Here is a 26,259-nt window from a genome sequence, read left to right as displayed (position 1 = left end):
TGTAATGCATAAAATTGTGTCTGTCCGTCTGCTAGCTTTGGGACGGCTATCTACTTTTATCCCGGAAAATCAAAGAGCTCCCAAGAGATTTTTAAAAACTTAAATCCACGTGGATCAATTCGCGGGCGTTATCTATTTTGTACAGAGATAGATTGCATCCCGAAAATGGATGGATAGAAAGAACGAAATAAAACGCATTTACAGTGCGACAAGGCTATCTTGGCGCGTGGCGAAAATCGGAACTAACGTTGCCGTCAAGTGTCCCCTTTGTTCTTGTTAAATATTCTAAGCCTTTGTTCTCCAACAGCGCCCCCTGTCAATGTCATTCAAGTGCCAAGAGAGCCTTGTCGCACTGTATTTGTTGTTGGTGTCACAGATAAAACAAAGCATGGTAAATGTAACATTTTCATCTGTGACACCATCCCGAATGTACAGCTCAGCATAATGTCTTGCATCATATGCGGCGCATAAAATGCAGGACACTGATTTTCAGCTGTGACCCAGGCATATAGTCTACTTTTTATCCCGTAAAATGAAAAGCTAAGTTCACGTTACACGACCATTTAAAAATCTAAACATACGCGGACGAAGTCGCGGGCATTAGAGAATGCCCAAAGGCAGAGAAAGGCAATTATTTTACAAGTACATAAATAAAATAATTTTTTTATCGCAATCGAATCAAAATTGTCTATCTTACGTTTCGAATAATTCCAGTTGTTGGTGGACGAGACCGCGTTGCGGGCAATCACGTGATAATAAATTCAAAAATAACAGTTCCTACAATCCTTATTAAATTGTATAGGTAAGGTACCAAAGCGAAATCTAAAAATTATTTATATTCTATTTACATTTTTAGGGTTCCGTAGTAAACATAGGAACCCTTGTAGTTTCGCCATGTCCGTCCGTCTGTCCGTCCGTCCGTCCTCGGTTAATCTCAGAGACTTTTAGTGCTACAAATCTTTAATTTGGCATGGGTATAAATATTATTCACGCCGACAAAGTTATGAAATAAAATTGTGATAATATTTTTTTTTAGGGTAGCTCCCCTACATGTAAAGTGGGGATGATTTTTTTTCTCGTCTACCCCATAATGTGGGGTATCGTAGAATAGGTCTTTTAAAAATACTGTGGGTGTGGGAACATCATTTTTCGATTTCTAGATCCGTTTGTAAAATATGATGTTTTAAAGTACTAATTTTTATTATAGTCAAGTGTGTCCCCCTCTATCAACCAAATGGCAGTATATAGGAACGTGAAAAATTCACAGCAGTAGTATATACCTAATATAATCAATTTTAAAGGAAAACTATCATGGCTAAGTAGGGTTCACAGGTTAAGGAGTTATATCTGTTTTTTGAGGTTAATTATTGTAGGTATGTAGATATTATGTAGAGTTGTATAATATTATAGTTTTATTGTATCTATTGTATTTGTGATTGAATTGTGACTACGGAACCCTACACTGCGCGTGGCCCGCCACGCACTTGGCCGGTTTTTTTAGTATTAATTATTGTTTATGACAGTGGTTCCATGAGAGGCATTGACCGACCATCAAGTGTTAGTCACCAACAGTTTAACCACAGAATTCTAAAAAGTTATAGACATGGTTACTTTAACATTAGGTCACCACGATGCCGATTTAATATTAACACTCACAAACACAGAAACCCCAAGCATAGCTACTTATACAATATTAATTTACAAACTAATTAAAACTATCATCATCATCATCATGATCAACCCATCGCTGACCCATTACTGAGCCCAGTGCTAATTGGCAGACTTCACACACTTTTGAGAACATTATGGAGAACTCTCATGCATTCAGATTTCCTCACGATGTTTTCCTTTATCATTAAAGCAAGTGCTTAAAACCCACACAACTATGAAAAGTTAGAGGTATCTGCCCGAGATCGTACTCCTACCCCCGAAATAGAAGTGTCTAGTTATAATATTTACTAGCTGATAGCAAATATAATAATTACTAGCTGTGTCACTAGTCATCTGCGCGGTCACTACTTCTATGCCGATTCTGAACTCTGCGCATCTTCTCGATGAAATAATTGAACCGTTGGTTTGACTAGATAAAGTTTTGTAAGCTAACTTTTTATAATTTTCGTACAAAAAGTTAGGGAAAACCCGTTTATAAAACAAATTCTATTTAATAAACCACAAGACTGATTATAACAGTTATTACTGTTTAACGTCTTTAGCTCTGCTAAACTGATGCCTAAAAAAGATGATAAAAACCTTTCTAAGCGGCTTACTATATAAATTTATTGTAATTATCTTTGTAATACCATCAAGGAATTACAGAAATTAAAAAAGTCATCATGTCGCGCCTAACTCCACGCTGGCCTTGCGTCCTAAATAAACAAACTGTAATAATTATGTTTCGTTTAATACTTTTTCTAATTTTGGAGACGAAAAATAATGACTTCGTTGCGTTAAAAACATTTTAAGCTATTATAGTCTTGGTTTATAATTTCATTTATTTTCTTTTATATCACTTTTGAAACTTTTGAGTAAGTACCTACCGTTATTTGCCATAGACACGTTATTGAACTTTATTTTCGAATATTTGTTTCAAAAATCTTACGATGTATTTTTCTATTAATTTAGGGAACCGATTTTAGTAGAATTTCGTTATTATGATAATACAACACTACCTACCTATAGGTATGTGAACTGTAAGGTTTTTGATGCTTGTGGTATATTGCTCAAGACTAATGACGTGTCGATTATGAATATATGTTGCAGAAGTAAATGTTTAATCTCCACATAAAATTTATAAAATAAAAGAGCCTCAATAGCTCAACGGGTACAGGAGTGGACTGAAAACCGAAAGGTCGACGGTTCAAACCCCGCCCGTTGCACTATTGTCGTACCTACTCCTAGCACAAGCTTTACGCTTAGTTGGAGAGGAAAGCGGAATATTAGTCATTTAACATAGCTAATATTCTTTTTAAAAAAAAACTATGTACTTATACTTAAGTAATTTTGCATAAATTAGCATGGACTCATTTTATTATTAAAAGCGTTCAAAATCCCAATGAAAAGATGGCCCCAGTTTTAGTTCTTTACCTTTTTTCAGTTCTTAGACAGATATTTTGTACCTATAGTAAAAAACCTATGTTTTCCAATACAAAATCGATTTCCTGATGAGAATCTTCGTACGATCCATATCTTCGATAGCAAAAGTACATCCCTAAAATACGGGCTCTGACGTCCAAGATAAATGGATACGGGTCCCGGAGTCAGCCCGGCGCGTCTCGTTGATGCGCACGCGTCACTTACACGCAACAAAAATAGTAATAAAACAATCGATACCATTTAATCGATACGTAGTTAAAAATAGCGACGGACAGCACTATTTTTATTTTTAATGCATACTTATTTGAATGAACTGTTTTAAATTAAATTAATTTGTTGATATTGGAATACCTAAATATTTATTTATATTATGTAATTTTTTTTTAGTGATAATCACGAGAAAAATAAGCGGACTATTTAGGTGGACGTTAAAATGAAAAGTGAATTAGAAGTTTTTCTTGGTGCAAAAAGTGTTTGTATATTTTTTTATGTTTGTTTGGAAAAGGACTAAGTTATTCATGACCGTGCTTAGGTAAGACAGTTTAATTACCTACTTAATTTAGGAATTTTACTATGTTAATTTTGATAAAATGGTAATTTTATAACTTGACTGAGCAAGGAAAAGTTATTTTGGCTGTGGGCACGGCATTTTCAGAGTTTCACTGAGGTTATCTAGTAGTTAAGACGTTGACCTCCTAGTCGGGGTCTCTCTTAACTCGAAGGGTCTTTTAAACGTTTTTCAAGTAGGTACGAGGAGACAATGAAAGAATTTACTTATGGGCACTTACAACCTCATATTTTTAATCAACGTCAAAAAAGGAGGAGATCCACAATTCGAATGTACGATTTTTTTTTGTATGTTTGTTACGCGATTACTCCGCGAATGGATCGATTTTGATGATCCTTTTTTCTTTGGTATAGTCTCATTTAAATAAGAGTAAATTAACTAGCGATCAGTGTATACCTAATATCTTAGTAAACAGTAGATTTTAACCAGGCATAGCATATTTCAATACATGTGTATTTATCAGCTGTCTCCACAGCTGATAAATACCTAATCCTCAAACGCTTCAACAGCATATTTTTATCAAACATACTTAGCTAAAAACTATCTCGACGAAACAGGTTTTCTAATAAAAGAAACCGCATTCAAATAGGTTCAGCCGTTTGAGCACTAGACATACCGAGACACATGGATACATAACTTGTAATGATGTAATTTCCCTAACCTTGAATATCGGTCATTGCCATTATTTCAATAAAAATAATAAGCAATTGCCTATCTCTAGGGTTGCCATAACTTCTAGGTACCTACCTACCAATACGGGACGTTTCTTCCTCCGATGCCCAAAACCGGACATGCTTTCAACTACCCTATATATACATAGCATGCATGTGTAGGTAAGTAGTCTTAACCGTATCAAAAGTATAAAATTGTACGGGAGCGGTGTGCAGGCTCGACCGTACCAAAGGGGAGATCTCCCACCGAGCGGTTGATTGTGCTCGGTAGCGCCAGCTGGGCCGACGGTTATGTCTTGAAACTTCTATATATAGTCCAGATTGCAGAAAACTCCGTTAGTGCGATTACCATCGGCGGTACATTTGTTCGGGACTACGTCATCGATTGAACAGCGCCATCTAGATTCTATTGTGGTAACCGCCACATCACTCCCCTCCGAGACGAACGCGTAGTGTGAAGCAGTGAAGAGAGATGGCGTTGTAGCGTGAAGGCGTGTGAAGGGCAATGGCTGCTAACCATCCAGAGAAGCGGTAGACCAGGACGCTTGTAGCTGGTGATGTAGTGCAGAGCCATTGTGCCCCGAAGCTGTGGCTACATCCGTCTTACAGGCCTCGATGTGCTTGCTGTTGCTGCTTGTAGACTTGGAGTTGGAGGAGACGTCGGCTTGCGGTGTGTGATCCAAAGGTGTTGCGGTGTATGCGATCACCCTTGATCACGTTGAGTGCGCAGTGCGGAGTGCGGCGGTGTGCGGTTGATCTTCGATGACGTCGGCTGTTGTAGTGTGCGACCATTCTTGATTTCGTCGGTTGTTGAGGTGTGCGACCATTCTTGATCACGTCGGGGTCACCAATGTACGGGAGCGGTGTGCAGGCTCGACCGTACCAAAGGGGAGATCTCCCACCGAGCGGTTGATTGTGCTCGGTAGCGCCAGCTGGGCCGACGGTTATGTCTTGAAACTTCTATATATAGTCCAGATTGCAGAAAACTCCGTTAGTGCGATTACCATCGGCGGTACATTTGTTCGGGACTACGTCATCGATTGAACAGCGCCATCTAGTTTCTATTGTGGTAACCGCCACAAAATAAAAAAATAAAAATTATTGAATCAAATTTTTTTTTAATGTAAATTTTTTTTTCGCCAAGTTATATTTTGAAGTTGATTTTACTTTTGCAATAACTTCTTTTTCTTTTTTTATATAATCGTAGAACTGGGCGCATATCATTTTAAAATTGTGTGAGCGATCGGCCCGTACGCCGGCCCCTCATCTCTCATGCGCTCGTCCCCGCACATCGCCTCTGCGGGAGACAGGCACCCGCGCCACTCACCTGTATTTCCGTATTTTGGCGAAATACTGGACAAAACCGGGGCATGTATTAATACGGGACGGGATGGTCAAATAAGGTGACAGTCCCGTATATACGGGACGTATGGCAACCCTACCTATCTCATCTCAAGCTAATGACTAAGGCAGACCTCGGGCTTACCCGAAAGTTCCGGGAAAATGATCAAGAGTGCATATTTCAAGATGTATTCACCTGTCCCATTGTGGCCAGACGGGTTCTGACTTCTGCGCCGAGTGGCCTCATTGGCGAATTGGCGATCATGAATGACCTTAGGTGCACTGAAAAAAAAAAACCGGCCAAGTGCGAGTCCGGCTCGCGCAACGAGAGCTAGTTCCGTACTACAGTCGTATTTTTTAGACATTTTCAACGATAACTCAAAAACTATGATGCATAAAAATAAATAAAAATCTGTTTTAGAATGCACAAGTGAAGACCTTTCATATAATACCCCACTTGAAATAGTTATCTTACTTCGAAAATTACAAATACTAATTATTAGTATGACCACAATTATTTTTTGTGTGATGTAACCGCAAATTCACGGTTTTCAGATTTTTCCCCGAATGTCAGCTGTAAGACCTACCTACCTCCCACATGATTCTAGGACAAAGGGAAGTACCCTGTAGGTTTCTTGACAGACCGACAGGTAGACAGACAGACAACAAAGTGATCCTTATGGTTCCGTTTTTCCTTTTGAGGTACGGAACCCTAAAATCACCAAAAATTCACTAACTGTTTTGTACCCGTGACGAATCTAAATAATAAACGAATCTAATTATTAAAATCCATACTAAGTATTATAGGTAAATGCGAAAGTGTGTCTGTCCGTTTTTTAGCTTTTCACGGACCATCTGTGTAACTGGTTTTGACGAACCGTACAGAGATAGCTCGCAACCACTTGCAACCCAGGGATGGGCATAAGCTACTTTTTACCCCGGAAAATTAATAGTTCTGATGGTATTTATAAAGTCCCCACCTGTTAACCGATTTTGACTGAATTTGGTACAGAGATAGCTTTTCAACAAAAATCGCCGCTTTAAAACCATCTTTTTAGGGTTCCGCACCGAAATGGAAAAAGGCATTAATGTCACTCTACTTTCTTCTCTGTCCGCGTGTCACAGGTCTCTCACGTAGATCAGCTCGTAGACGAAATGAGTTACAAACCTGAAATTTTGTTAAAATACAGAGATTGAAAATTCACCTTGAAATTGGGTGCTTATTTTCTAACCCCCAGATCCTTCCCGGCTGAAGGGCTAAAGAATGCGTGTTATCGCCTTTGTGGGTAGTCTTTATTGAGATTTTTCGTAATCTGAATATTATTGGTTGTTCGCGTCGAAAGCCGAATATTTGTGCAAATAAACCAAATTTTCTTCGCGTATTCGGTGTCTGATTTCGTGCTTTTATTGCAGATTTCTTTGGTTTTTGTGACAAAAGAAGATTATTGCCTATATGGTGGAGATATGGGCAAGATAATATTATGATCAAAACAACATAGGTAGAACAGTAATGTTTAGGCTCGCAGGAGGTGGATGGAAGAAAACTAGTCGGCGATAATATCCTTATAATAATTATATTCAAAGTTACATTTAAATGAAAAGACTAAAAACTAGTGCTTATCTCTAAGGATGAGAATATTCTAACTTAATATTACGATTCCCACATCGCGCGGGTTCTGGTATTACGCCGCGTCAGCTATACGGGTCGTATTCGTACGTGGGAATGGGAATGCATGTTGCGCTGGCTCACTATGTATCAGCCGCTGGCTTCGCCTGCGTAACAGAACTGTAAATATTTAAAGAATACAATTTTTTGTAGGATATTTCTATTTTATGGACTTCTATTCACCTGGTGCTCGAACGCGTTCTTCACACGTATTGAACATATATTATATTGACTTATTTATGTATATAAATAAGTCAATATATTGAAAAATAAAACGGCATTTCGAAGCTGAATGATTTACCTAGTTACCTAATACTTATCTATCGCCTATCGACATTTTATTATCAGTTCCTTATTTGTTTTCGTTATTATCCGTATCCGTATATTTATATATAAATGCGAAAGTGTGTTTGTTTGTTGGTTTGTCCTTCAATCACGTCGCAACGGTGCAACGGATTGCCGTGATTTGCATGGGTATAGATAAAGACCTGGAGAGTGACATAGGCTACTTTTTATCCCGGAAAATCAAAGAGTTCTCACGGGATTTTAAAAAAATCTAATTCCACGCGTACGAAGTCGCGGGCATCAGCTAGTTACTTATATATTTATAGTAAAGTAGGTATTAGGTATAATTTATTTTTTAACAGTAGGGATGTTGTTAGATATAATACTTAAGTTATATCTTCTGTAGAGAAAAGATTAACTAAGAACGCTTTGAAGAGTTTGAAATTTATCAATCAACATACAAAAATTCGCTACGTAGGGAAGTAGGGAGGTATATACAAAATTGTTTATTTTCCATTCTTAATATTATAAATGCGAAAGGGTGTCTGTTTGTCTCCTAGCTTTTTACAGCCTATCCGTTTAACCTATTTTGACGAAATTTGGTACAGACATATTATATTGCTCGCGTACCTATTCTTCTGGGGAAGGACATTACTTTTAATTCCGGAAAAATTTTCCTCCTTTCCGGCATTGGGTAAAAACCTTGAAGTGGAATTTTCTAGACAAATCGACAGGTAAGCCCTAGTCTATAAATTATAAAGATTAAAAAAAAAAGTGTTAAGTACGGGGGATTCTTAAAACCCTAACCCTAAACCAATGCGGATGAAATCGCGGGTTATCATCTAGTTTAAAAATTTTAAACCAAACATCATTTAATGATCTTTGGTTATGCCTTACAATTTAAATCAGAGCAGGGAAGCTGATTATGGGTGGTTGAACGAGGCAAGGAATTCGGAGTGAGCGTAAAAAACCTAAGTAGGTACTGAACCAGTTCGCAATACTGGTCAAAATTCTGAGTCTTGTTTGACATCCTGATTTTTACATCCTCTACATTTTACATATATTTTCACATACCTAAGTATTTACTTTAACAAAATAGTATTAAGTTATGTTGATTAGCCTAGTGGTTAGGACGTCCGCCTTCTAATCTGAGGTCGGGGGTTCGATCCCGGGCACGCACCTCTAACTTTTCGGAGTTATGTGCGTTTTAATTAGTTACTTAATTAAATATCATTTGCTTTAACGGTGAAGGAAAACATCGTGAGGAAACCTGGCATACCTGAGAGTTCTCCATAATGTTCTCAACGGTGTGTGAAGTCTACCAATCCGCATATGGCCAGCGTGGTAGACTATGGCCAAAACCCTTCTCACTCTGAGAGGAGACCCGTGCTGTGTAGTGAGCCGGTGATGGATTGATCATGATGATGATGATGTTGATTAGAAAGAAGCAAAATTAGATAGAGATTTTTTGTTTATTTTGTACCACACTTAGGTACTATTTTTGTTTCTGATCTTAGAATTTTTGATATTTTTGCGAAAAACGCGCCGCGTGGTGTCCACGCCTGGAGATCTCTCAATTTTTCTCAAAATCTATTACTTTACCGTTAAAGCAAGTGATATTATTTATTGCCTAATATGCAAATATCTACCTAAGTAACTCCGAATAGTTAGTTGCGTAGCTGGGATCGAACCTTGGACCCCGGAATAGGAGACCGACGTCACTTGGCTGTCACCGCATACCAGTGTCCAATACCGACCGATAGAATAATCTACCCTTAATCATCCAGGTAAGCAAACTGCGTAGATCTACTTTTTTTTTTTTTTAAATTTATTTATCACCGACAACTTCCATACATAAAAGACCGCACACATTTAAATACATACAATAAACAGTATGGTCGTCAATTACAGGTGAAACTTTGCTTATAAACTGACATGCACTAACTTACAGACTAACAGATTAAAGTATAGATTAACTTAATAACAGACAGACTTAATTTAAGTAAGAGTAACTTGACAGAGTAACTTATCTTTTAGTTCAAAGCATATTTTATTTGGACTACCCACAATCGCCTACGTAGTCTCTACAGCTTATTGGACAAGGCTATCATTTGATGGAGCTGGCAAACAAGACGGACCGAAATCCGCGAAATCCGTGAAATCTGCGCATAATCCGTGAAATCCGCGGGTAATCTGTTTGCGAGCTCTGTCCAAAACCGCACAATGTGCGCGGCTTTGTAACATCGCCGCGAATTAATTGGGCTTTAAGTTTCAGTATAGTATATGTATAGAGCTTATTATAATTCGTGTCGAACAATGAGTTGGAAAGTAAGTTGAAAAGATAACAAGATTTTTTAACCAAACATGAGTAATTATCTACAATACTTACTAGTTTACTAGGCAGAGATAATTTAAATAAATTGTGTCTGGCATAGGTAGGTAGAAAAACTCCAAGCATAGTTCTCTCCATCGCCCGCTGAGGAACTCTTGAGTTTTCTTACGAGGCTCATAGTTAGCGACCATGTCTCGGATCCATATGTCATCACTGGCAACACGCGCTGTTCGAAGACTTTGGTCTTCAAGCACTGAGGAATTTTGGACAAGAAGACATCTCGAAGCTTCCTGAACGCTGCCCAACTGATTCAGCGGCTGACCTCTTTCTAGAAATTGAACCTACCCAACTGGATTGTGTGTCCTAGGTATAAATACTCGGACACTGAGTTAGCTAATCACCTAGCTGGTGGTAAGTGATGATGCAATCTAAGATGGAAGCGGGATAACCAATAATAATAAAAAATTTTTATTAAACCCATACCCCTTTGGTTTCTACACGGCATCGTACCGGAATGCTAAATCGCGGCGGCACGGCTTTTCCGGTAGGGTGGTAACTAGCCACGGCCGAAGCCTCCCACCAGACAAAGTAGCTTAGTGGTTAAGACTTCAGCCTCCTATTCTGGGGTCCGGGATTCGGTCCCGGGCATGGCCTTTGTCACTTTTAAGAATTATTTTCGTTTTATGCAATTATTAATATCACTTGCTTTATCGGTGAAGGAAAACATCTTGATGAAACCTGCATACCTGAGAGTTCTCCATAATGTTCTCAAAGACGTGTGAATTTTGCCAATCCGCACTTGTTCAGCGTGGTGAAATTTGGCCGAAACCCTTCTTATTCTAGAGTAAATCCATCATCCGTGCTTAGTATAACTGAATGTTATACCTACGTATTTCTGTACAAGAATCTCTGCCTGCACGATAGATTTGCATTCTGCTACATTCTTTAGAAGACCTTTAGAAGGAGATAGTGGATTTGTAGAGCATTGTCTCTGTCGTTGAGACCGACAAAATGTGACATGAGTGACAGAGACAACGCTCTACAAAGCCGAAATTTTCTGCCGCGTAGGTACTGTACCTACCTATCTCAGTTGACAGAGTTCAGTTTTTTCATTAAAAATGAAATCAGAAATTCATGAACCCGTATTCTATTGCTACATAACTACGTAGGAGGTATTTCTATCACAACAAAACCTCTGAAAACGCAATTCAATAGCAAAAACATGTCCCGCAATATCGAAATACCGGGAGGAACACGAATTTATGGAAGTTTTTGTAGGAGTCCCGCTTCGATATTATGAAATAGTTGAACTGTGCCGAGCTTTACAACTCAACTTATGACATTTCGTTTAAACAGATCGTGAGTGATTTCCATTATATAGGTAGGTATAGTATATTTCTACGGCTATAATATTAATTTATTAAACTAATATGTATAATTATTTAGTTTATTATTGGTTTTGTAGCTATCTATTCAAATGTTAGTCTCTAACTACCTACGTGTTTTTTCTAAATCAAGAGTAGATAAAACCTTGGTAAAAGTTATTTAATATCAGGATGGCGTGGTGGGTAGACTTATGAATTATATAACGAGTTTTTGACATTTCGAAAAATTCCCATAGTCCCACCATTTTTTGTACCTATTCTTTTCCCCTTACAACATCTCCCACTGCCAAGGGTCACTGGCAGAGATCTCTTATAGATTTAACTGCCCACCTTTTATCTTTTTTTATATCTAACCAGGGGTGTATTTACCCTAGGGGTAATAGGGGCCATGGCTCCGGGGCGGCAGAGAGACAAAGTCAAAGAGTTTCCACAGAGGTTTTTCAAAACCCAAATCCTCACCGACGTAGCACGTGTCATCTTTTTGGTACAGAGATAGCTTGCATCCCGGAGATGCAAGCCCGAACTTATGCAGAAGAAGTACCGGGCATCGTCTAGGTATTAGGGACCTAGTTTAATATTATTACAAGACTGCCCAAAAAAGTAGGTAATGTTTTCAGGGTTCTCGTATGTAGGTATTATGTGAGTTTCTTTACTCCACCATAACTTCTAAATGCCTGAACATATTTGGATGTATAGGGCATCGTTAGAATGCTTATTCATCCAGAGCTATAATTTAAAAAAAAAAAAATTAAAATATTTAATATGTTTTTATTACATTTAATTATAACACGTCTTCAGTTTTGGTTTCCAGTTAGCTACAAGATCGTAAAGGAACCAAATAAAGTAGCAAAACGAATAGTTAAGGCTCCACACCCACGCGATCCGTTCAAGCAATAGAACTAACTGATTGATCTTAATTCCTTAGTGACCTAATTGCTATGATTGGGACTCTATAAATATCGGTTACTACTGACTTGTTGATTTGCTGACCGTTGCGAACACTAGATCTCTTGGCGGCACATGTATTTTTCGGTAGGGTGCCACTAGTCATAGCCGAAGCTATAAATTGTAATGAATTAAAGAAGAATTAATACATTTTACCTATTTGGTAAATGTTTAATTTAATGTCGTTGTAACGGCACTGTAACTTTTTTCTTGGATTCGTTTGTTTGTTTTGTCTCCGTAAATGAGAGAAAAGAACTACTTATACAAGTCTCGGCCGCAATATCGGATTCGTCTTGACCTTCACATATTACTCAGCCGGCAATTGCTTTATTTCCGGTCTGTACAGTAATGCACTATTTATTGTTTGTGTGCAGAAGCGTAGAAGCGTGTCGCGTGGCGCTGTGGCTGGCGGCGGTATGGTGGTGCGCAAGCGTGGCACGCGCGGCACCCGCGCAGCTGTGCACGGCTGCGGCCGAGGACGACCCTCGTGCCGCGCGCTTCTGTCAGGCACTCAACACCTTCCTAGAGCTGTATGCTGAGGCGGCGGGAGAACAAGTGCCGGAGTACCAAGGTAACTTCTATATTTCGGATTGGAGTGTACTATACTTACTGGCCGCTACAACGTCACTGGGTGGGGTAGAGAGCGTAAGGCTTCACATAGGGTTAGGTAGAAGAAATAATTGGAGAGGTCGGGGGGGCAACGTCCTCCCAAGGGCGCCTTTTGGGAGGCTCGGCCTATAGGATGGATGGGTTGGTCCCACCATTCAACGCCCCCGATGCCGCCGTGGCGTGAGTCGTCCGAGGACGTTAGACATCAGGGAACTCGTCTTGGCCAGAGGTTAAATTTGTGCGTTACTCTACATTGTAGAGTAACACTGACAATGCACCCTATCTTTTATTCTACAAGATAGCGTGCATTGTCAGTCATGATTTGATTGTGGGGGTCGTTAAAGACGTACCTAGGGCGTCTTTTATCGGGGGAGTCAAGGTAATTTACAGTACTACTACCTACTTTTATAAGTTTGCGCAGAAAACCGCAACCTATCTAAGTCTAACCTAACTTAAGATTTTAAACGTAATTACCAATACCAGACGGGCACATGATATGATTGGTTGAGATATTTTCGCGCCATTCAAAAATTTAAAAGATTTCTGCATGCAATATCTCAATTTTCTGATACCAGTAGTTAGAGCTGTACCAAATAGATTTTACCGTGCATAAGCTGTATATGTTATGTCAGTCAGTAAATTTATCCTTTTAAGTATATGTAAGTATAATTAACATGTGTCCCCGTTTCCAGCGCTAGTCCGAGACTACCCTCAACTCCTGGACTCTGGCATGAAGCGACAAGACGTGGTGCACTCATTCCTACGCTTCGGGCGGCGCTGACCGCCGCGCGTCAATCACCAGCCCGCACTGTAAACCACTGAATGTATTATATCACCTAAGAGCATCTATATAATCTAACACCTTGCGTAAAGACTTTGTCCAAAACATTGATTTAAAGGTATACAAAATATGGACGTAGCCAGCTATTTATAGTTGTGTGTAAAGTGAGTTAAATCAACTTAAAATTACAACTTTGACAACTTGCCTTGATAAGTTACGTAACTTTGATAAGTCACATGTCTTTAAGAGAATGCGATATGGTAGAGCTTTTGTATTGCGCATGAAACTGTTAGGTTTTTGTTTTTCATTTCATTTATTAATGTGTATAGCAGCTAATTATTGTAAGTTAAAAATTCCTTGATGTTTCCTTTTCGAGAAAATATTGTGAAGAATGGTCATACTTTGTCATAGACCTGTTAAATTGTGATTTAAGTTTTGCGCCCAATAAAATTGAGGTCCACTTATTAAAAGCTGATTTGGTTAAAGTTGCTTCATGCTCTAAGCCATCTTTCGATTAAATTATTATTAAATTGATTATAAAATTATTTCATTTAAACTGTATTATTTCTATGCTTATTAATTAATACAATAAAACCTCCAAAGTTGAACATACTATTTAAAAAAATAGCAATACGAAAATCTTAAATGAAAAATATGTTAAGGTATGTCTTGACCCCCTTTCGAAGGCATCCCTGGCTACGTCCCTGTTAAAGTTCCTTAATTATAAAAAATATAGTAGGAAATTAGGAATAGGTAGGTAAATATCCGAACACTGCGAAAATACACCCCCCCTCTCCTTTAGACTATGGACGTACTTATCTATAGTATTAATAGTAATTGTAAGATATAACTATGTATTATTAATAATACTATCTTGTTGTCAACATTTCGCGTTTCGTTGATATAGGAGCAGAATATTTATTATTGTAATGTTTTAAACAAAATAAATACGTATTTGTGACAAGCCGACAGAATTTTACTTACACCTCTATACTCCTTTTTCTTCATAATGTTCTCAAAGGTTATTTAGAATGAGAAGGATTTAGGTAATAGTCCGCCACGCTGGCTGGCCAAAATAAATACGTACCTATTTGTGACAAGCCGACAGATTTTTACTTACACCTCCATACTCCCTTTTCTTCATGTTTTCAAAGGTTATTTAGAATGAGAAGGGTTTAAGATCCTAGTCCGCCACGCTGGCTGACCAAATGCGGATTGTCAGACTTCACACACCTTTGAGAACATTATGGAGAACTCTCGGGCATGACGGTTTCCTCACGATATTTTCCTTCCTATAGCTGAACTCGCACACGAAGTGTTCCGTATCATCGTACAAGAAATAACACTTTTTTTAAACCCATACTAATATTATAAATGCGATATTGTATCTGTCTGTCAGTCTGCTAGCCTTTCACGGCTCATTCGACTAACTGATTTTGAAAAAATTTGGTACATATATAGCTTGCATCCCGTGGAAGGACATAGGCTACTTTTTATCCCGGAAAATCAAAGAGTGCCCACGGGATTTTTAAAAACCTAAATCCACGTTGACGAAGTCGCGGGCATCATCTAGTTTAAGGATAGGTATAAGTAGGTACAGTATTAAAATATTTAGTTTAAAAAAGTATTTAGAGGCAGACGATAAATAAAAATCTTGTAGATATGATATTTCAATTTATTTACATTCAACACATTCACATAATATGTAATTTAAATAGAAAATGTAAGTATATCGGCAAAATTATACAAAACACATTACACACTTTAAAAGAAAGAAAACCCCTACTTATAAATGTCAAAAACAAAATGGTTATACATAAACAGAAAAAATATGTACCTATAGAAAATATTTTTTTTTACGTTTTTTGGTTCAAAACAATATGTACGCTGTTCAGTTGAGAATAATATAAATTAAGACAATCATCATCATCATCATCATTATCAACCAATAGATGTCCACTGCTGGACATAGGTCTCTTGTAGGGACTTCCACACGCCACGGTCTTGCGCCGCCTGGATCCAGCGGCTCCCTGCGACTCGTCTGATGTCGTCCGTCCACCTAGTGGGGGGTCTTCCAACACTGCGTTTTCCGGTGCGAGGTCGCCATTCTAGCACCTTGGGACCCCAACGTCTATCGGTTGTACGAAGACAACCGATTAAAAGAAAAGAATTAAGACAATACGATTTCATAAATACGGCATGGGCACTAGGGCAGGTTGGTGTCTCAAAATGGTTAAGTCCACTGAGATTTTTGTCTCTGTCATTTGTATGGGATTACGTAACAGAGAGAGCGCTATACTATTGTCGACGCATTTTAAACCGAGTCGTCGAGTTATCTGTCTGTTTCGCTCGCACTTACAGGTCGTAGGTAAGTGTGAGCGAAACAGACAGATAACTCGACGACTCAGTTTAAAATGCGTCGACTATAACTTCTTTCTGTGGATATAGTATAGATAAGGCTTTAAGTTTTATTGTAACATTTTCAATTTTGAAAATTCAGATATGTTTTTTGGATAAACTAAGTTATTAGGCACCAAAGTCCAATAAACTTTGAACTCACAGTAAAACACAAATACATAAGTATCTACTTTCTTATACATAATATAAAACTGTAAAACTGTAAACAAATCTAATTACATATCCAAAAATCATTGTGGCAAGATAGTGCTATTTACTAGAAGCTGTCAAAAATTAGTGTCCAAATGATAAATTAACCTCTCTTATATCAGTACAGTGCGACAAGGCTCTCTTGGAGAAGCGGGGGCGCTGTTGGAGAACAAAGGCTACGAATATTCAAACAAGAACAAAGGGGACACTTGACGGCAATATTAATTCCTATTTTCGCAATGTACTGTACAGCACGACAAGGGTCTATTGGCGCGCGGCGAAAATCGGAATTAACGCCGCCATCTTGTGAAGTGTCACGCTGTCCCCTTATATGTGGTGTTGCTAAGTAAAAAATCTGAAATTCACTGTTTTTGTTAAATATTACAGCCATTCCATATACACATACATCACGATATAATATCCTGATAATATACAGGGTTACAGGAAAATAGGACACGATCCCGTTAAGGGGTTATAGTACAGGACATTAGCTATCAAACGACCCCCAAAGGGCTTATGCGAAAGTGTATCGTTTTCGAGTTATTCATTTTTTTATTTTTTTCTTGGTAAAGGGGTGTTTGCCACTTTAAAAATTAGTAAAAAAAAGGAACAATGTATATCATCTCGATATTTCTTCATCTGATAAAATACATTGTTCGTTTTTTTTATTAATTTTTAAAGTGGCAAACACCCCTTTACCAAGAAAAAATGAATAACTCGAAAACGATACACTTTCGCATGAGCACTTTAGGGGTCGTTTGATAGCTAATGTCCTGTACTATAACCCCTTAACGGGATTCTGTCCTTTTTTCCTGTAACCCTGTATACAGCATAAATATGTCTGCATCTTATAGCTATATTTAGCACTAGATAAATATAGTATTTGAGCAGGTGAACATGATAAGTTGTAAGTCTATGGCCTATAAATGGTTTTTATTATTCTCTCTCGATTTGGAAACAAGGACGGCTTTCCCAATTTCTCATTCAGTTAAAATTAGATAAAACTAACTCAATTTTCGACGTTGACATTTTCAATATATTCCGTAACTAGCTGATACCCGCGACTTCGTCGGCGTGGAATTAGGTTTTCAAAAATCCTGTGGGAACTCTGGGATAAAAAGTATGCTATGTCACTCTCAAGGTCTTTATCTATACCCATGCAAAAAATCAAGTCAATCCGTTGCACCGTTGCGACGTGATTGAAGGACAAACCAAAAAACAAACACACTTTCGCATATATAATAAGGGTAGGTACTGATATTGAGGAGATTTTATTTGCTGGCAGCCTTTGTTCTACAATTACGCCCCCCCGTCAATGTCATTCAAGTGCCAAAAGAGCATTGTCGTACTGTACCTACTACCACTTTTATAAGTCGCATCGACAAAATTCGTTTGCGCAGAAAAGCGCAACCTAACGCCGACCAAAACCGAATGTACACCAATGAAATACAGACCTTATTGCTTGACGTTAAGATTTTAAACAAGAAAAACAGAGACTCGTGCTATCTCGCTCATATTTCGCGCGTACAAAACATGGCGCGTAGACAACAACCAATAGCGAACGGACGCGCGCTATGATTGGCTAAGATATTTTCGCGCCATTCAAAAATAAGATTTCTGCGCAGGTACATCGGCGTAAGAAAAGTGGTAGTACTGTAACTATTATTATTGTTAAGAGTTAGTCTTTTTTCATTGTCATGTCTTTACAAATAATTTAATGTCCATGAAAAACTTAACTGACTAAAGAAACACATTTTCTTATAAATAAAGGTTTTTAATGTATAGTCGTCCATAAAATTGCTTTACCATTTTTGATAACAACTTTTAGGTAATCAAAATATCACTGTAGTGCTCCGTAAACGATCAAACATGTTTGTCAAACACGTCGCCAATCATATTTGCCAAACACGTAGTTTGTTTGACAAACACGTAGTTCGTTTGACAAACGCAGCCGTACACGTTCAAGCATGTTTGACAAACATTTTTGCCAAACTCGTAGTTTGTTTGACAAACACATAGTTTGTTTGACAAACGCATCAAACACGACCGCAGACGTTCAAATAATTTGACAAACACGTAATATTTGACAAACATGTTTATAAACAACTTGCAGAAACCTTCTCGGAGAAACGCTTTAGCGGCGCGATTTGTCTAGCGCTTTAGACTTTATTTTAGGTACAGTGCCCGGCAAACAACTTGAAGATTGACGCGATTGGCTGGCGAATGGCGGGTGAACGCGATTGGTTGATCAGACGATGGGAGTACACGTGATTGGCTGATACGTTGTCTTTCGCTTCCCGGATTCGCCAACTTTCTTCCACTACGCTGCTTCAGGTCACTTGTTTGCCGGGCACTGTAGTAAAGCGATTTTAAAGTCGATGTTACCAATTTCACTCGCTAACATAAAATAATATAGATCCTTAATTAAATGTTTTTATTTTGACGGCAAGTGTACTGAGTATTTATTCAGTTTATACACAGATATATAATAATACTATTTACATAGTACGCTAGATATGCGATTGCCGATGTGTTTTTGAAGCTACTAGGTTATCGCCATTTTGGCGCTGATAGCAGCAGTGAGCGTCGTGTGAGCGTACTCGGAACTAAATGTTTTTTTTTTCAATCTTCTGGAGCTTGAGGCATTTTGGCCTTGCCTTTGGAAGAGGCGTCGGGATAACTAATTCTTAGGTACAGTGCGATAAGGCTAATTTGGCGCGTGGCGAAAATCAGAACTAACGTTGCCGTCAAGTGTCCCCTTTGTTCTTGTTTGAATATTCTAAGCCTTTGTTCTCCAACAGCGCCCCCTGTCAATGTCACTAAAGGCCAAGAGAGCCTTGACGCACTGTATAACATGTGACGTGTGGCACAATTTACAAAATAAACGGTTTTATATCTTTTCTTTCCTTATTCACAGACACGTATGAAGCTATTCGCCTCCTCGTTTCTAATTCGAACCGCTATTACATGGAACGCCCTTCCAACATCAGTTTTCCCCTTCAATTATATGGGTACCTTCAAGTCAAGGTCTAATTGGGTATTTTCCTACTTTTGAATTTGATAAATATTATTACTTTATTACAAATTAGGATAAAAATAATGACGTACGCTGAAAAAAATATTAAAATCCAACAAAGATTTACAAAGTTACAGGCATTTTAATTTTGGAGTGGGAGGGAGGGTCTTCTATCCCTTTTTCGCAAAACGAAATTTTTTATAAAACCGCACGAAGCCACTATGGCATTAGTAAGGTGTGACGTCCAAATGCTATATCGCTATCTCTGTCTAATCAGAAATATTTAAATGCTTAAACTTTTTTGCTTGATCGATTACGATATGTCATTATTTTTATCCTAGTTTATAATAAAGTAATAAAAAAATTGGAGTCAAATACCCATTTGCATAAGCTAGTTAATAATAATTTAAATTTTAAATTTTAAAAAATCTCGCATACTATGTAAATAGCATTATTGTATTTCTATGGTTTCATTAGTACAACAAAAATCTTATTGATAGAGGTTTGTGATGTTAAAATTAAATAGTTAACTACATGGGCAGTTGAAGCAGAATAACCTTATTAAAATATGTTTACTTACATTAAATAACATTAATGTCTTACGATTTGTAGTAAAAATCAAAAATCTTATAAATTAATACGTAATATGAACGACATCGCCGCCCACGGACAGAAGACACTGGCCCTGGAAATAGAATGATTTTTTTAAAGAATATTAGCCATGTTAAATGACTAATATTCCCCTTTCCTCTCCAACTAAGCGTCAAGCTTGTGCTAGGAGTAGGTACGACAATAGTGAAAACAACGGGCAGGGTTTGAACCGTCAACCTTTCGGTTTTCAGTCCACTCCTTTACCCGTTGACCTATTGAGGCTCTCAAAATGGAAATTGTTGTTATTACGACTTTTTAGGGTTCCCTACCTCAAAAGGAAGAAAGGAGCCCTTGTAAGATCATTACGTTCTCTGTCTGGTTGTCTGTCGTGTATGTCAAGAATCCTACATGGTACTTCGGCAGTTAGGTCTCATAGCAGACATTAGGGGAAAAATCTGAAAACCGTGAATTTGTGGTCACATTACAACAAAAAAATGTGTTCATGAACAAATAATTAGTATTTTTAACTTTTAAAGTAAGATTACTATACCAAGTATGGTATCATATAAAAGGGCTTTACCGGTACATTCTGAAATAGATTTTTATTTATTTTTATGCCTACTTAAAAGTTTTTGATTTATCCTGCAAAATGTCAAAAAAAAATACCCGAGTACGGAGCCCTCGGTGCGCGAGTTTGATTCGCACTTGCGCACTTTTTTAATAAAAATAGCGAGCAAACGAACAGGATGCTTGGTTACCGCCGCCTATGAACATATGCACATAATGCCGTGATAGCCTAGTGGTTAGGACGTCCGCCTTCTAATCGGAGGTCGGGGGTTCGACCCCGGGCACGCACCTCTAACTTTTCGGAGTTATGTGCGTTTTAATTAATTAAATATCACTTGCTTTAACGGTGAAGGAAAACATCGTGAGGAAACCTGCATGCCTGAGAGTTCTCCATAATGTTTTCAAAGGTGTGTCAAGTCTACCAATCCGCACATGGCCAGCGTGGTAGACTATGGCCACAACCCTTCTCACTCTGATAGGAGACCCGTGCTCTGTAGTGAGCCCATGATGGGTTGATCATGATGATCATGATATGCAGCAAGTTTTTTTTCTTCCTTTCTCACCTGGTTCTTGTGTGCATTGTTATGTAGCAGCAGATGCGCGAGGTAGAGAGACGTCAATGCATTGCCGCCCAGAGCCGCCGTGTACGCACGGACGATCGCCAGCACCTACAAAACAATTGGCTATTATTATATTAGACTATACCAAAAATAAGTAGTAAGTAAGTATAAGTAGAAAGGAGAATACAGCAAACATGGAACAAATACTGGAGCCTAAAAGAAATCTTCAAAAGTAACATGCCAACACATGTAAAAACTAGGATTATGAACTCTAGCCTTCTACCGGTATTAACATACGGATGCCAGACTTGGAAATACACAACTAAAATTGAACACAAAATCACCACCTGCCAACGAGGACTTGAACGCAGCATGCTAAAGATAAAGAAATTAGACAAAATAAGACACACGAGAATAAGATCAATAACAAAAGCCACTGACGCTTTAAATTATGCACTAAAACTTAAGTGGAAATGGGCAGGCCACGTGGCTAGACTTAAAGACCAGAGGTGGACAACAAAAGTAACTCTGTGGAGAGGCCCTCGTGGCAAAAGGAGCAGGGGGAGACCACTGACAAGATGGGAAGATGAGATCTTAAGAACAGCTGGCCCGAAATGGGATCGTATAGCGCAGGACCGAGATAAATGGACATCTTTGGAGGAGGCCTTTACCCAACCTGGGGTCCTTACATGAATAGTAATAATAATCCTAACAATACTAACAACTAAATTATAAGTTCAACTAACCAACTAACAAAACATAGATAATTTAAACTATTGTAAAAATGTAAGGAATAAAAGGGCTTTTTTGTTTTTATTTTATTTTTATACCAAAAATAAATTATTTCACAGCGATTATTAAATAGAGGGTCTTTCAAAATACGTAAAATCCACGTCCTTTGTTAGTTTCAAGTGTAATAACAATTTTAAATTATTGATTATAAACTACGAAAGTACGTCATAATGATGCGAGAGACTCGACCTTGGTGTTGTTAGGAAGACTCGACCAGCCACCTGTAGAATAAGTAGCTTCTCATGTTATAATATTACCACGCAAGTGAAAGTGTGCAGGAATCCGCTGAGTCTACCCAGTTCTCTCACTGCGGTGGTTTCTCTCACGAACAGAAGACGTAAGGAGCATACTCGCAGAGCGATCTTCGTGCCTTCCACTGTGCTTAGCGTTGTTAGGAAGACTCGACCTTGGTGTTGTTAGGGAGACTCGACCATAATGTTCTTAGGAAGACTCGACCATAGTATTGTTAGGGAGACTCGACCTTAGTATTGTTAGGGAGACTCGACCTTAGTATTGTTAGGGAGACTCGACCTTAGTATTGTTAGGGAGACTCGACCTTGGTGTTGTTAGGGAGACTTGACCAGCCGCCTGTAGACGATATATAAGTAGCTTTTCATGTTATTATTACCTCGCAAGTGAAATTGTGCAGGAATCCGCTGAGTCTACCCAGTTCTCTCACTGCGGTGGTTTCTCTCACGAACAGAAGACGTAAGGAGCATACTCGCCGAGCGATCTTCGTGCCTTCCACTGTGCTTAGCGTTGTTAGGAAGACTCGACCTTGGAGTTGTTAGGGAGACTCGACCATAATGTTCTTAGGAAGACTCGACCATAGTATTGTTAGGGAGACTCGACCTTAGTATTGTTAGGGAGACTCGACCTTAGTATTGTTAGGGAGACTCGACCTTGGTGTTGTTAGGGAGACTTGACCAGCCGCCTGTAGACGATATATAAGTAGCTTTTCATGTTATTATTACCTCGCAAGTGAAAGTGTGCAGGAATCCGCTGAGTCCACCCAGTTCTCTCACTGCGGTGGTTTCTCTCACGAACAGAAGACGTAAGGAGCATACTCGCCGAGCGATCTTCGTGCCTTCCACTGTGCTTAGCGTTGTTAGGAAGACTCGACCTTGGTGTTGTTAGGGAGACTCGACCATAATGTTCTTAGGAAGACTCGACCATAGTATTGTTAGGGAGACTCGACCTTAGTATTGTTAGGGAGACTCGACCTTAGTATTGTTAGGGAGACTCGACCTTAGTATTGTTAGGGAGACTCGACCTTGGTGTTGTTAGGGAGACTTGACCAGCCGCCTGTAGACGATATATAAGTAGCTTTTCATGTTATTATTACCTCGCAAGTGAAAGTGTGCAGGAATCCGCTGAGTCCACCCAGTTCTCTCACTGCGGTGGTTTCTCTCACGAACAGCAGACGTAAGGAGCACACTCGCCGAGCGATCTTCGTGCCTTCCACTGTGCTTAGCGTTGTTAGGAAGACTCGACCTTGGTGTTGTTAGGGAGACTCGACCATAATGTTCTTAGGAAGACTCGACCATAGTATTGTTAGGGAGACTCGACCTTAGTATTGTTAGGGAGACTCGACCTTAGTATAGGCTACTTGACAATTTTTTTAAGTTGGTCTTAAATGGTTAATATTTGTCCTATTATATCAAAAAAATTAACACTATATTTTTTTGCGCCCTAAAAACCGTAAAACTTTAATTTAAAAAAATATTTTTCTTAGACAGGTGAAAACACTGTCGGCCATGTTTGGCCGATAGATTATCTGTGCTCTGACGTCATGCATTTGTAAACAACAGTATAACCCTGTGGTTATACTATTGTTTACAAATGCATGACGTATGTATATACGATAAGTAGTATATACGATAAGTATTATATGATAAGTAGCTTTTCATGTTATTATTACCTCGCAAGTGAAAGTGTGCAGGAATCCGCTGAGTCCACCCAGTTCTCTCACTGCGGTGGTTTCTCTCACGAACAGCAGACGTAAGGAGCACACTCGCCGAGCGATCTTCGTGCCTTCCACTGTGCTTAGCGTTGTTAGGGTGACTCGACCGGCCGCCTGCGAACCATTCAACATTGTCAGGGTACCGTACCCGAAGGGTGCCAAGGGTACTGAGCCTCCGCTGTCTGTCCGTCTATCTGTCAGTGAGCTGTATCTCGTGAACCGAGAAATTGAAATTTTCAAAGAATGTGTATTTCTATTATCACTATAACAACTAATTATAAAAAAAAACCCTAGGGCTCGAAGAAATAATTTGAGAGGTCGGGGAGCAACGTCCTCTTAAGGGCGCCTCCTGTGCGGCTCGGACCAAGGCTTAGGATGACGTTGGGATGGGTTGATTGTTTGGACTACTGGTTAGTCCTTACGTAACCGAGGCCGTGGCGTGAGTCCACGTCCGGGTGACGTTAGAAATCGGGGGCCCTCGTCTTCGCCGGCGAAGACGCTGTAAAAAGGTTGGCTTGTGTAGCCCTACCCGATAGGGAGTATTGTCATGATTTGGTCGTCGGGATCGTTAAGGACGTGCTTAGGGCGCCTTTTATCGGTGGGGATAACATATCACTCACCGGCCCACTGTTCTTATCTTCCACCACTTCGGGCGTCGCTTTCACCAGCTGCTCCTCGTCCAAAGCGAAGATATCGTCGTCTCCCTCTACCGTGATGCCGTCCTTTTCTGACCCGTTGCTGTGTTCCACCTTCGAAGGGTCGTAAAGGGGGATGGCTGTACCGGATACTACTAGTTGAATTTCATCCTGAAAAATGTTTTTTTTTTTTTTGGTACTAAGAATGTATTAAAATATAACCAAAAATCAGTTTGAATGCACCAAATCTCATTCGAGATAATAGAAGATTTTTAAATTAAAAATAACGTATGAAAAAAAATTCAAGTTTATGAAATTATATAATGAATTTTATAATAATTCATTTTGTATATCTCACTTTTTTTCATCTGTTCTACAAATATTCGAAACGCACGAAACTGTAGCCGCCAAGATGAATTCCGACTATGACGTCACATGGATTGTAGTTGTAATGTATTTCACTATTTTATCATTATTTATTATTATTAAACCTATAAAAATTACATATTATTCCAGCTACATTCAGTGCCACAAAAACCACAGTCGGTTTTACTGAGCACTGTGTAAGAAACTGTGCACTAATAAAATGCCGTTGTTTACCAATCCGTGTGACGTCATGACAGCTCATGAACCTGAACAAAATGGCGGCTGGCGTTTTTTGGGTGGGGCTTTAGCGGGGAAATTTGAAATACGACATTTAAAATTGCACTTATTTTATTCTTTTTTTTTATTCACATACAAGTTAGCCCTTGACTGCAATCTCACCTGGTGGTAAGTGATGATGCAGTCTAAGATGATAGCGGGCTAACCTGGAAGGGGTATGGCATGTACTTATCGATCTAATAATTTTTTTGTGAACTTTTTGGTAATTTATCATAACCACTAAGACACTTTTCAAAAAAGGGTAAAATACTCTATTCATAAACTGCTGATGATGACTTGATTCACGATGATTGTTAAAATTCAAACAAGAGTCGAACTCTGTTTGTATTGAGGGCGCTTTGAATGTACTTCTCTTAACTCTCCACCTGAGTGTCTGGTGCACCTCGACCGTCCGCTGTGCCAGATCCTTCTTTCCACACACATGCAAACTGTGGAACCAACTCCCATCGGCTGTGTTCCCACTAGATTACAACATGGGGTTATTCAAGGGGCGGACCAACAGATTCCGAAAAGGCCGGCAACGCATCGGCGGTTCCTCTGGTGCTGCAAATGTTCATGGGCGGCGGTAATCACTTAACATCAGGTGACCCGCCTGCTCGTTTGCTCGCTATCTCTATTTAAAAAAAAACAATAATTATACTCACTTCAGGCAGTTCCAGCTGGAAGGAAGGAGCTGCAAGGGCGGCTGGCTGAAGCCGTCTCAGTTTGTATGCGGCGCCTGTCAAAGCGCTAGCCACCAGTCTCTCTGCTCCCGACCCTTGCGACCCTAGCCGCGCTCGCCAGACCTTTGAAAAAATATTATGGATAAAAAAAAATAAAAAAATCTGTTTTGGAATGTACAGGTAAAGTACCCTTTCATATGATACCCCACTTGGTATAGTTATCTTACTTTGAAAAATTGAAAATACTATTTTTGTTCATGAACACATTCTATTTTATTTTTTGTGTTTTAACCACAAATTCACGGTTTTCGCATTTATTCCTTTACTAGCTTATGCTCGCGACTTCGTCCGCGTGGACTACACAAAATTTCGAACCCCTATTTCAACCCCTCAAGAGTTGAATTTTCAAACATCCTTTCTTAGCGGATGCCTACGTCATAATAGCTATCTGCATGCCAAATTTCAGCACGATCCGTCCAGTAGTTTGAGCTGTGCGTTGATAGATCAGTCAGTCAGTCAGTCAGTCA

General features: G+C 39.0%; 2 protein-coding genes across 3 annotated transcripts in view; one reads left to right on the top strand and one right to left on the bottom strand.

The window, feature by feature from the left end:
• The window catches only part of Ms (neuropeptide receptor myosuppressin), a 33,289-nt gene extending 18,647 nt beyond the window's left edge, over positions 1-14,642 (top strand). Inside the window, exons 1-3 of one of the 2 annotated variants that reach the window (XM_069505672.1) lie at positions 3,375-3,625; positions 12,661-12,857; positions 13,588-14,642. In XM_069505672.1, coding sequence (XP_069361773.1) covers positions 3,582-3,625; positions 12,661-12,857; positions 13,588-13,676 — 330 coding nt within the window. In that variant the 5' untranslated portion in view covers positions 3,375-3,581 and the 3' untranslated portion in view covers positions 13,677-14,642. Of the gene's footprint in view, positions 1-3,374; positions 3,626-12,660; positions 12,858-13,587 lie in introns of those variants that run through there. The other variant, XM_069505673.1, reaches the window with a different exon arrangement.
• A 694-nt stretch (positions 14,643-15,336) lies between these two features.
• Positions 15,337-26,259, bottom strand: part of LOC117992563 (uncharacterized) — a 34,962-nt gene continuing 24,039 nt past the window's right edge. The window contains exons 18-22 of the mRNA XM_034980288.2: positions 25,715-25,855; positions 24,393-24,578; positions 23,731-23,886; positions 21,021-21,125; positions 15,337-19,984 (exon numbers count right to left, since the gene is read on the bottom strand). Coding sequence (XP_034836179.1) covers positions 19,934-19,984; positions 21,021-21,125; positions 23,731-23,886; positions 24,393-24,578; positions 25,715-25,855 — 639 coding nt within the window. The 3' untranslated portion in view covers positions 15,337-19,933. The remainder of the gene's footprint in view (positions 19,985-21,020; positions 21,126-23,730; positions 23,887-24,392; positions 24,579-25,714; positions 25,856-26,259) is intronic.

Source organism: Maniola hyperantus, chromosome 21 (assembly GCF_902806685.2).
Source record: "Maniola hyperantus chromosome 21, iAphHyp1.2, whole genome shotgun sequence".
Lineage (NCBI taxonomy): Eukaryota > Metazoa > Arthropoda > Insecta > Lepidoptera > Nymphalidae > Maniola > Maniola hyperantus.
This window is presented reverse-complemented; position numbering and strand designations above follow the sequence as displayed.